Source organism: Botryllus schlosseri, chromosome 1, assembly GCF_051294905.1.
Source record: "Botryllus schlosseri isolate E-star chromosome 1, Bs_hap1, whole genome shotgun sequence".
NCBI lineage: Eukaryota > Metazoa > Chordata > Ascidiacea > Stolidobranchia > Styelidae > Botryllus > Botryllus schlosseri.
Window position 1 is genome coordinate 30,977,815 of NC_137236.1, and position 12,197 is coordinate 30,990,011.

Sequence of the window (12,197 nt, forward strand, 5' to 3'; positions counted from 1 at the left end):
ATAGAGTAGTCCGCAATTGAAATGCAATTAATTTTAAATGTTATGAGACGTGGAAAATTTGTAATACATGAAGTTCAGTGCAGAACCTACCAAGGCTCGTTTGTGTACGTGAACCTCTAAATTTCTGAGGTTCACACACGGAACGAGAACGTGAGCCTCACGTTTACACCATCCCTACAAAATATCTTCACTCGGACTATATCAATGATATATGGGGTTCACACTATTCAATATCGTATACGTCGACTATATCAAGTGGAAATGGTTCGTAGGCTTTTCAAAAGTATTCGCAGAAATATTTTTTTGTTTTTTAAAGTCGCATTTTTCTGAAACACCGTTAAAGACATGTTTCAAACAATATGATTCAAAACACCAGTTGTTTTATACGCACCAACTTATGCAACTCTATTTGGGTGGCCGTATTCCCTGCTCCCCATATAGGCCTACCAGCACAGTGTTCAAGGATGGTATAATATTACTGAAGGAGCGACCATTAAGAATATGTTCGTAATGTAAGTATTTAAGATCAATAGAAGTATTCATTAAACGCCCAAGCGACTGATTTCCATCGCTAATCAATCACTGATGGGTGGTACTTACGAACAGTCCTTTACGCCATTGCAAAATTTTTTCACAGGTATACATCTTGACCCACGATCACAGGAAACTTCGTCAATGGTGCATGATGAGCCTGAACGATATTAATGACTTTTATAGCTAGTCTTTGTCCGGATTGGCAACCCGCAGCTCTTCCACGCATCTGCTTTGGCTCTTCGTAGCTTAGAAACAAACTGTACGTTTATTTTAAGCCACACCATTGTCACGCTAAAGCAACCTCTTTACGTCATTGCATTTACGAATTGATTGTGACGTAATTCCCACAGGCCGTATGTCAGAAATGCAATATTATCAATCCCTAGCTCACTGATATAGACAGCTCTAGATGCCTCGGAAAGTTTGTCGTTGGAATCCTAGGTTCATCGAGCATCATCAGAGTTTACATCGGCGTACTGATATCGCACCTAAGTACGGCTTCGTTGCAGCTTGCATCGCATAGTTATTTTTAAAGCCACGAAGTCACGAATATTAAATTGTGGCGTCATGTAGGATTAACATTGACAATTGGAAATCTTAGGTTAATATAGCTGCTTTAACGAAATATTTGTACTATTGCTGTTGAACTGACTATTTTGAGGGTTCCAACCATCCCATATCGACATATGTCGGCTACTATATTGGGTGGTAACTATCCGTATGCTCATACATGATTTTTGCAACGTATTTACACAATTATGGCATAATTTTGCCACACAATTTTTTTTTTCAAAAAGGCCTTTGTTTAAAATAGTGTGTTAAAACATAGTGTTTTAAATTGCCGTTTGTTCTAAATGCAAACCTATTTATATGCCATAGTTTACACTGTTTCCACAATTGAGATTCCGGATCGCTACTGAGAAGTTGTGGATCACGTTCTGTTTAGGTTATGATTTCAGATGTACCTTGGCATAAATAGAATGACACTGCACGGGGCGATCATCATTTTGGAGATGAAATAGAATTTGCGGCTCCCGGGTCAATTTCCTTGATGATAAATGCGCTGAATTAGCTGTTTCTATGTTTAATGTTTCCGACCTACGCAGTGGCAGCATGAGCTGCCCGCCCATGACTTTCGTTGAAAATGCCGCCCCCTCTAAGTAGACCGCAACAAATTTCGACATAGTTTCATGTTCAAGCAACCTCTTCAATAAAATAATTACAAATAACATGCCGCGTCTCGGAAGTTCTATATTGCTTGAGAAGCAAGCCTCACAATTTCAGCGTTTATAAAGACAAAAACAATGAAGACAAGAAATGATGAACGTATGTATTAGGCAAATAAAAAAAAAATTAATAGCCGCCTCAAAACTGAACTTTTCGGGCTTTCGCCGAAGCGAAATCAGCGGCAATATCCTCAAAATCAAGTTTTTAAACGTTGTCTCATGCTATAGAAAGAATAGATAGAGGTGATAGCCGATCGTTACTCATGGTAGAACGTAAATAAGACTTAATAAGTTTGAGCTTTGACAGGCTCCTCTTACAGCTCGCAATTGAAACACTGATGGTCAGACAAAGCTTCAGACACGAGCACGAGCAGGAATATGGAGTCGAATCAAGTAGGTGCGATTTAACTAACCACTGTAAAACATCAAACGTTGTTGCAGTACGATCAAACGTTCTTTCAATGCTCCACACCCGCCTCCTAAATCTGTCAATTCCCGCAGCGAACTCCATTTTAACAATACTGGCCTTGATCAAAAGCCCTGTTGCCCTTATGCCGGAAATTCAATTTAAAAGTTGGTCAGGGCAAATGAAACCAACCCGAAATAGCCGCCTGAATATCGGCATTGTTGGGAATAATCACTCGATAAAATTCTAATTATCATAGGTAATTTGCAATTGTGTTGCGGCGCTTCGATTGCTCGGCTTTGACGGCCATTTCGGAGTGGTTCCACTGCCATGCTCATATTTTAATTTGTGTGTTTCGGAATCAGTGCGACAATAACTTCCGATTGAGACCAGTTTGATTAAATTTTAGCACTTGGGTCGCCAGCTATGGGACTACCAATTACGCGGCTTTAGCCGGCTGTGCGCATTACACACTTTGCACTGTGCAGCCTCATTTTGCATCCTCCCTGGAGCCTGCCGCCCCTGGCGCAAAGCCATAACCACCAAGTGGCCGCTACGCCACTGGACCCACATAGTCGAGTGCAAGTGTGATGCTAATACACACAGCATATCATGTCATTACAGAGAGACATGTCCCTATATTTCAAAGATCGTGCATAAAAATTGAACAGTGTCATATTCAATACTACCACAGTGGTGATGACGTAATAGCCTACTCGTTAGCATATCGACAGAGCAACTTTCACTACGTGGTAATTAGGGACATGTAATTGGTTTACTACATTATCTATATGCCATTGGCTACACGATCAACGGTGACTATATACTGTGGGATAATAAACTTTAGTTATGTCACTATGGGGATTTACAAGGCTCGCCCAATCAGACATCCGTGACTTTTAGCTATGAACACATCAAATTGGATTTTTACAAAGAACTGATGTTATAATTTGCAATTGATCTCGTGTTCGCACGTGAACCAGAATTGATGCATATTTGACATTCGGGCTGTAATGTACGATAGCTCCTCCACGTTGTACATGCAATAAACCAATGTGTTACCTTCACAGTATTCATTCATATCCGACCCCAACGCTGACGTTAGCACACAGACCCTCGCAAATCCATAACCTGAATTGTACCGGCGACAACTAGTTACGGTCGAATTGTAATTTATACCGTTGTTCCAGTAGGGCTCATCCGACCCGTCTCTGTTTAAATAACTTCGTATAAATCAAATTGATCATTCAAAGTCACTGTACAGTGAACATACTTTCCAGAACTTATAGTTTATCATTACGAAGCGTCAAAACATTATCACCACAGAAAGAGATGTTACCGGTAGCTACTTCTTTACCCTGTAACAGAATTGAATAGCTTCGTGCAAATCCAAATTCCCGTAATTCAAATTTTGTACACGTCACTTCAAAGACAAATATCAAGGACACCGCGAGATGATTTGTTGCAAATCACGAAATCCACATTGTACTAATACTAATACGCACATGCAGTCTTTGTAGTTGTCACAAAAGCGGGTTTTCGGAATGCACCTTGACCCACTGGAACAGGAAAATTCATTCATCTTGCATGAAGATCCTGAAATGAGAAACGAATATTATTTTCCATGAATATATACCCCGACATTTCGTTGAATTTGTTGAAATTCGAAATCTAACGTCGGTTATCTTCTTCACCAGCGCACCATTTAGGGTAAAAATTGACGTTACGTTGAAATTGACTCATATAAATATTATGGAAGGTAGGCCTACATTTCAAGTGACCCATCATATCTCGTAACATTCGTACTTCGTATGACGCACATCATACACCCATATAGTGTGGAGGGTGTGTGAAGACTTATGTTCTGCCGTTACTTCATGCATTCAGAGTGGTACAATTCCTGGTTCCAAGTATCCAAGACAACCACTACAGAGACACTTGTACAAAGCAGCGGATTTTCGAAATGCGCCACTACATCTAGAAGTAGAACTAATCGTTTATTTAAACCCACAACTAGAATTAGATGAATTAACCATAACACAGCTAACTACGCTGGATTCCGTTACAAGGTATTTATGTTTATTTTATCGAATCGGCTTTACACGTGAGCATCGACGCGACTCTGCAATCGGAGCGGTTTCGACCCCTAAACAGACCCTTGCTACCTAGCCTGTTATAGCTGTGATGACCCTGAGCTTGCAACGTCTGCGTAAACATCACTTAGCATAACATCGGTATCACGATTCATGCCAAACGACGACAGATGCCTTCTTGTCGTTCGGCAAGTATATTTTTGTGCTCAACTAGAACTTGAACTACCAACATTTCAAAATTCGCAGCTGAAACTGCAACTACTAAGAAACAGTGGCTAGTTGGCCATCAACTATAAATAAATGGGAAGTTTATACAAGTCTGACTCATACATACTGACTCTGGGTTAGGGGTATGACAACTAAATTGATTGTTGATTATTGCCTAGCTATACCTTACCGTCGCATAATGTCTGTTGGTAAGGAATGAGTCTTGCTGGCAATATACAGAGGCGGTAGACACCATGAGAAAAATCACTACTTCTGCATAAAGTTACGTTGTCGCGTCGATGAATGCTGTTGTCATACAATGTATGTTCGTCAGACCCATCTCTGAAAACATTGCATATGTATGAAAATGAACTCACTCGTAGCCTATTATAGACCGTTACGTGTAGCCTACTGCATTGAAATGTTAGCATGCGACAATGGAGCAAGTGGGTCAACATTACCTGTGGATTCGACTTGTTGGTCATAAAGTCACACGCTACGTGTCGATCAAAATTTTTAAACGTTCGGCTCGTTAAAGAATTGAATGAAATAAATTATTTTTATACAGTAGATATGACGACTCCATAATGACTTTTTGATGTCATCAAATCCTATACGATAAACACGTGCACAACTCCATAAATCGCGCAAGTTTACTTACGGACAATCAGTTAGTCCATTACAAAATCTATCTTTAGAAATGCAATGTGATCCATCCGCGCAACTATACTCCTCCAGAGTACACAACGAGCCTGCAATAAACATATCCTATTATTGATCTACAATCTACATCATCATTCAAAATTATTTAAAATAGCATGTAGTGGAAATATGACATCACATATTTCGCTATAGCGTGGTGCTTGGATGAAGTACCGTTTCCCATGAAATTATTTTCAGGGAGCTCAAAATTTTACTCCTCGTCGATAAACAAAAGTTCGAATCCCAGCCACTATGAAATTGTTCCTTCCTTGAGAGGAATTTTGCTACTGTTAGCGAATATGCTCAGAGGTTAGTGGCGAACCGCATGTTGGTGACCCTACTATAAATATAATTCCAAATTGTGAAGCTAAGTAATTTTGCCATAAAAACTATTCAAGTGGTAGTAGAAGCGAGTTAAGTCAGAATCAATTTCAGTATTTCGATAAAGTAGAACTAGCCTACTTCGGTACTGACCACCTCTGCATGCATGACCGATCAAGACCACTCACATGATACCGAGTTGCACCAGTCCCAGAGGCTCGAAATCAGACAATAGCGAATATACCCATACCGGTACAGACGTTTTCCATTTGAGAAACCACAGTTGGCGGGAAAACGCATATCCTTCCCCGTATTTCCCCGCCTTCATATCTTCCACGACAGAAAGTAGAATTAGCATCGTAGTTTGCGTTATGTTTCCTTAATGGGGGCTCATCCGAGTTATCGCTGAAAGATAATTGTAGAAGTATACAGACAAATATTTTAAATCACCTTTCAGTGGGACTCGCAGGTAAAAGCTCTAATAATGCCTCAGTATATATTCCATAGCTGTTATAATTACGTTTTATTAGCTCAGAGAAAACATCATTTATAATCTGCATTTTGGTGCCGTCATATAGTGATGAGGACCCAGCGACGTCCACCACAAACTGCACAACGCGCGCGCCTAAACACTTCCTACCTTTGGCAAGAAAAATAGACCTATACGATTGTTATGTAAATGGTGGAGCCTAAATTCGTTGTTATGAAAAATGAACGCTGAAAAAGGCTTCCCAACTCACGAATTTGGTCGCAGTATTCAAGGAAATCACAATCACAATCAATTTCAATTGGCTAATGCAAATATCCTCAATATAACTAAATTCACTGCTTACGATGCGTGATCAACTGATCATACTTACTTGCAGTGTTCCCACTTATCACAAACCAAATCCGACGGAACACATCCCGAACCATCCGTACAAGCGAACTCGTTGCTCTTGCACGACGAACCTGAACCAAGTGAACATAAATGACGAACATTATTTTGAAATTACTCTATAGATTTTAGAAAGGGATTCAACATAATCTCGCATCAATCAAAACCTAATAAACTTCCAAATATTTAAATCCTCAATTTTCCGAATCATAGAGTTGACGGATGCATAACTCCGCATTGCAAGATTTTGACTACGAGATCTCACATTTGTCGCATATTCGAATATACGTTTAGTGCAGTCACTTGTAAAATAAATATAGCCTGCAAGAACATTGCCTAATATTACATGGTACCGCAGTGCCCTACAACAACCCGTGGCGCTATCTACGACCCCTTTACACTATGTGCTTGCGACTTATTGCGAGCAGTCCCTGCGATGTTAAATGCAGTCCTTGAGTTGATGAAAGTAGCCAGTGTTGGTAGTCAGGTAGTAGTGTATGTAGCGTGGTAAATTTCTATTCAATAGCGAATGGAAGTAGCTATCTTCAATATAGGCCAAAACTACTTTAGGTACGGAAGGAGAAAAGAACGGTAAGTATTCAAGATGTAGATTCAAAAAGTCTTCGATACTATTAGCAACTCAAAGTATTGAATAGTATATTCATACTGAAACGGTGACGTCATTTTGTGATATGATTGTCGATATACCATGTTTGTTCAAATTCTCTACTAGCTGCAGACGATAACCCTGACAAGTGTCCGCCGCAAATATTCGGGTTCATTTCAATATGAAGATACTATTTCATTTTCTATTGAAGTTCTGTACCTCCGAGAAACTCATATGAGGTGGTGTCCTCCGAGATTTCAAGATCTATCTGCGTGAATAACGCAAAATGACTAATGATTCTACAAAATATGGGATATTTTCGGAAATATACTCGGTTCCGGTGATGCAAGGGTTATTCTTTCAATTTCATAACAATTACACTTATGGCGAGATGTAAACCTACGAAAACGGGTTTTCACTTGGTAATAGCAACAGTTTAAAATGTTATTAGTTTTTCCTTCTTCTGAAAACCGGTCTAATAGCAGAAGTTTGAAGTAGTCTAAAAACACAGCGACTTGAATACGTTGTACAGGTAGGCGAATGAAGTGCCTTGAAAGTACAACTACCTCCTTACTGAGCATCTCTGTTTTAGTGTCACTATGCGGCTAAACATATGCCAAGTTATGTAACTCTAAATAAAGGAATATCGCGATTGGTGAGATTCCAGTAAAACTCAACGTAATAAAAATGCGATTAAAGAACACATAGTGGACATAGATATCTAGCACATCTGGATTCCTAGTTAAATATTATTCACCGTCACATAGTAGATCTCGGTAAGGCATCAATGCAGGTGACAAAACATAAACCGGATTGAGCCCTCTCCATGTTTGTACCCTACAGAAAGTAACATTTGCGGCGTACGTGACGTTGAAATCCCGCCTTGCGGACTCATCGGATCCGTCCCTGAAATGTAAAAGAAATTATCATCTTTAAAGAGTTAGTGGCCTGAGACGACTTTGCCCGACATCGCAATCTGTTATGGCTGATAAACGGGTGAGGCGTCGTTAATGCCCAAATTCACGCGACTTCAAGGCTTAACCACATGATAGAATTATGTAGACAAATACACTGAATACACTATACCAGTGGTTCCCAACCTTTTTCGTCTCGTGGACCCCTTGGACGATATTTGAGCTAAAATTCCCCGCTATGAATAAGTTGCCTGTGACTAAAAAAGGTGCTTTTTACCGCACAACCATTTGTTGACTGAGCAATATATGGCCAAACATATTCAGATATGTCCGAATTATGTCGAATGCGGACCGAATTACACTCTGGTAAAGTACAGCTAAATTCGACCTATTTTTACCGGTTGGGTAGATGCCGAAGAAAAATAAATCACCAAGTCCACTTGCTATGACCTTCAGTTGAATCGACGAATTTGGTATGCTTTTTCACGTGAGCTCATATGTTGGCTAAAAAGGTAAACATTTTCACCAGCGGCGTTTCGCTGAATTCGTCTTGACTTTTTCCTAATCAGTAGCAATTTGCTCGATAGGCAGTCACGGGTCTGACTCGAGTCAGACTCAAGTCACTTTTTCCTATGACTTGACTTGACTCGAGTCACTTTGCTGAAATGACTTGACTTGACTTGACTCGGCGTATCAGAAATGTGGTTTGACTCGTGACTCGGAGCAAAATTCACGAGTCAATTTCAAGTCATCAAGTAATCGGTGTCGATAAAAATCACTGTATCTTGCATATGTTCGGATTATTCGCGCAAGGCTGGTGTAACCCGTGAGAGCGACCAATCATTCAATGATCGTGCGTTTTACTGAGCCTCCATTGTTTTCTCACAAATATATTGATGGCAAACGAAGTGATCGAAGCTTACAGCCTACATTGTCGTAAACTATAGTATAGTAAAGTAGTCTAATAGTAAAATGTATATTTCTGTTCTGTGTTCTTAACTTAACCAAACCTCTTGTTTTATTGAAACTTAATTCGAAAATAGTTTATATAGTCCTCAACCATTGGCGCAGGCTCGAATTGTATCATATCAATTTTCAAATGGGTAATGTATTGCATCTTATCTCTATTTTTGCTGGTAACTATAAACTGAGGCTGTACTATTACTTACGTAGTTTATTAGTTCTACTTATATGTGAGTGATACATCGCCTTACTTGCGTGTATATTTAACTCTATATTCGTTCATCGGTTCAAAATCAATGACCACTCACTCTGTATTCCAGACAGCTAGTAAAATGCAATGACGTAATCATACCTCAAAAACGCAATTTGACTTGAATTGTGACTTGACTCGTGATTTGACTTGACTTGACTCGAGTCACCTCCAAAAATCGACTGACTTGACTTGACTCGAGTCACCTTCGAAAATCGATTGACTTGACTTGACTAGAGTCAAAATGTGCAATGACTCGAAATGACTCGTGACTCGAAGGTAGTGACTTGATCCCAACACTGGAATCATCTCGCGAGCCTAACTTTATCAGGTGGTGTAATATCTACGGAAGGAATTGAAACATCCACCTAGCTTAAAATCCGCCAACGAAACATACAATTGTAAAGAACTAGTTTCATCCTTAACAGTTATACCATAAAAATTTAAAAACCTTGCAAGCCCAGTGTGTCCTCCGCTTCAAACCTAAAGCCGCATTCCCCCTGAAAATTTCAAAACTTGTCCCAAGGGACGAATTAACCCCCGGTTGCGAACCACTGCACTATACCCATGAGAAAAAAAAAACAAAATTGGTGTATTTCCCTATTGAAAACAAAATTTGGTGGTAATGATGTCATTTTTACCCTACGCTATCACAGAAAGTTGGTGAATACACCTATTTTCTATTCGTGTATTTACAGTCCCCTGCTGCATTTATATCTCAATGTTAGTCAAGCCATGTCATGTCATCGGTGTCCAGCTAGGCGACGTTATACTGTGGGCTCTCGACCGCGGCACTATCACGCCAATAGTATATTTAACGTGCAGTGTTGCCTGACCGATATCTTCACTTCATCACCTGTTGAAGGAGCAGCACTCCAAAAGATCGTGTGTGTAGAGAAAACGTGATCATTTGAAAAATAGCGTTTGAAACCAATGGCGGAAAGGTGAAAAAAACTTACCAGTATAAATATCTCTATAGACCGGAGGAAATAATATTATATACTCAATAGTAGGGATGTTGATATGTTGAATTATGAAATGAACATGTGCATTTGATCGTATTGTCAACATTTGAAATTGAAAATATCAAATGCTAGTGGTTATTTTTTTGGTTTCAGTTAAAAATGTCATTTAAAATGTTGGTGTAGCCGTGCTGGTCTCAATGGTTTCTCGATAATGCAGAGAAATTCATTGAAGTTAAAATGTGGGACCGCCATAATACATGACGCAGTTGGACCATAGGTGGCAAAATTAGTCTGCGTTTCTTTTCAAGTAGGAGCAGACGGTACGCCGTATCGGGCTATCTCAATTCAAGGAGGTCATAGCGATTTCCCCGACATGTGAAGACTACTTAAAGTGAAAGGTTCGAGAGTGATGCAAGTAGGTAGTATCAAATGGTAGATTTGATGGAATATGGTCGCCTACGAAGCAGTAAATCTGAGGTGTGCACTGTGCATACTCTCAATATTGCAAGATTTACAGAGGCGACGAGCGCAAAATGAGTAATTATACTATCTGAACGTAGTATCCACCACTATATATATTCAGTTACCGCAACACAAGCGGTATTTAACACGGTGCTCGTGAGAACATCAATCATCAAGGTGAAACAAATTACTTCTAAATGACAAATTGACGCAGCTTTTCTCAAACGAAAGCCACAATGCCAAAGTTACGAATTTGTACAGCAGCCATTTTTTAAAACATTAATTCTGATATTTGGCTGCATGCCTCTGAGAATTATTGACAAAGGCTTTAGAAGTGGAAGCAAAAGATGAAATATTTGTAACAATGAGTGAAATGAAACTGATTTCCGTCAGCACTGTTACGCACGGGCAATCTTGTTGGCCGCTGAAAACTGCATACTTTGTCAAGCATCTTGAGCCATCGGCACATTCGAATTCGTTTGCGGTGCAAGAGGATCCTGAAAAGGTGAGTAGGTAAGGAGAACAAGTTTTGTTGCTCTACGATCGCGAACAATCCGAATTTAACTTGACCAAAACTTGCAGAAAAAAGTCGCAATTATATATGAGTTTATTTTTTAAATTATTAGGTTATGAGATGCACGAAAGATCTCAACAGTTTAAGATTTGCAGAGTGTCCTCTGGTTGTGCTTACTGTCAGTGGCCATGCAAACGGCCTCTAATCACACCCAGTATTTTTGGAAGACCCAGAACATATTAGGAGCAATGTTCCCTCTTAGATGCGCGTTTGCTGCCGAGAAATTCGGCGCTCGCTTCTGGGAAAGTCGGCACGCACAAAAAAATCTGTGCCGGACACAAAATAAATCCCAACATCACTAATTTGTAATCGGTACATCGCAATTAAACGTAGCGAAAGCATCCCTTTTTGTTGAAAATACATTAAAATGCGATAAAAAAAACTCTCAGCGAACATCAGAGTTTTGTAAAAATGTGGGAAATCGGGAGTCGAGTCAGAGTAAAGAATTTTACTGGCGACACTATATATTATCGGTAAAAAGCGGGTAATTCGGCTGAAGAGATGACCGGAAAATTAGCGGAAAATGCGGGTAAATCGGGAGTCCAGCCGTGGTAAACGGATGTTACGCACCGTTGTCCAAGGGACCGCGCATTGAGTTGTTAGGTTTGCGCAGACGGGTGAAAAGTTAGAGGAAACATTGCTTAGATCCCAGGATCTAAAAGTATAATTTTTGGTTGCATCGTTGTAGGCAACTCTGCTATGTGGCGGAGGGATTCAAGCATATGATCTCGCCCTCATCGGAAGCGAGTGGCATAGTGTGCTCAGCGACACCTTCAGAGACATCAATGGTTGTGGGTTTGGGTCTCGGCTTGACCATGTTTCTATGTGTTGGAGGTTTTTCCGGGCTCGTCGTCCCCGATCCCGCTGTTAACGAAGCGTCTTGAATTGCCCAGAGGAAGAGTGAGGCGAGCTCTCAGAGTCGGCAACAGAGACAGAAATTGGACGAAAGGAAACGAAGAGTGAATGAAAGTGTGGGTGTGCGCAAGCATGAAAAGTCGGCTTCCAGTCCGAAAAGCAAAGATACTTCACCGATTTCACTGTCGTGGCGCACAAGGCACGATAGGCCATATCTATAGAGCATTGGTTCTCAACTTGG

The 12,197-nt window shown here is 40.2% G+C and overlaps 1 protein-coding gene across 1 annotated transcript; it reads right to left on the reverse strand.

Moving 5' to 3' along the window:
- Nucleotides 1-596: 596 nt before the first annotated feature.
- LOC145441491 (uncharacterized) lies at nucleotides 597-11,918 on the reverse strand. The gene is made up of 10 exons (XM_080319373.1): nucleotides 11,834-11,918; nucleotides 10,934-11,024; nucleotides 7,731-7,879; nucleotides 6,350-6,440; nucleotides 5,740-5,894; nucleotides 5,128-5,218; nucleotides 4,657-4,808; nucleotides 3,672-3,762; nucleotides 3,229-3,377; nucleotides 597-691 (listed from the first exon to the last, which is right to left on the reverse strand). The coding sequence occupies exons 1-10, from the start codon at nucleotides 11,916-11,918 to the stop codon at nucleotides 597-599; spliced, it is 1,149 nt and encodes a 382-aa protein (XP_080175499.1).
- Nucleotides 11,919-12,197: the final 279 nt, after the last annotated feature.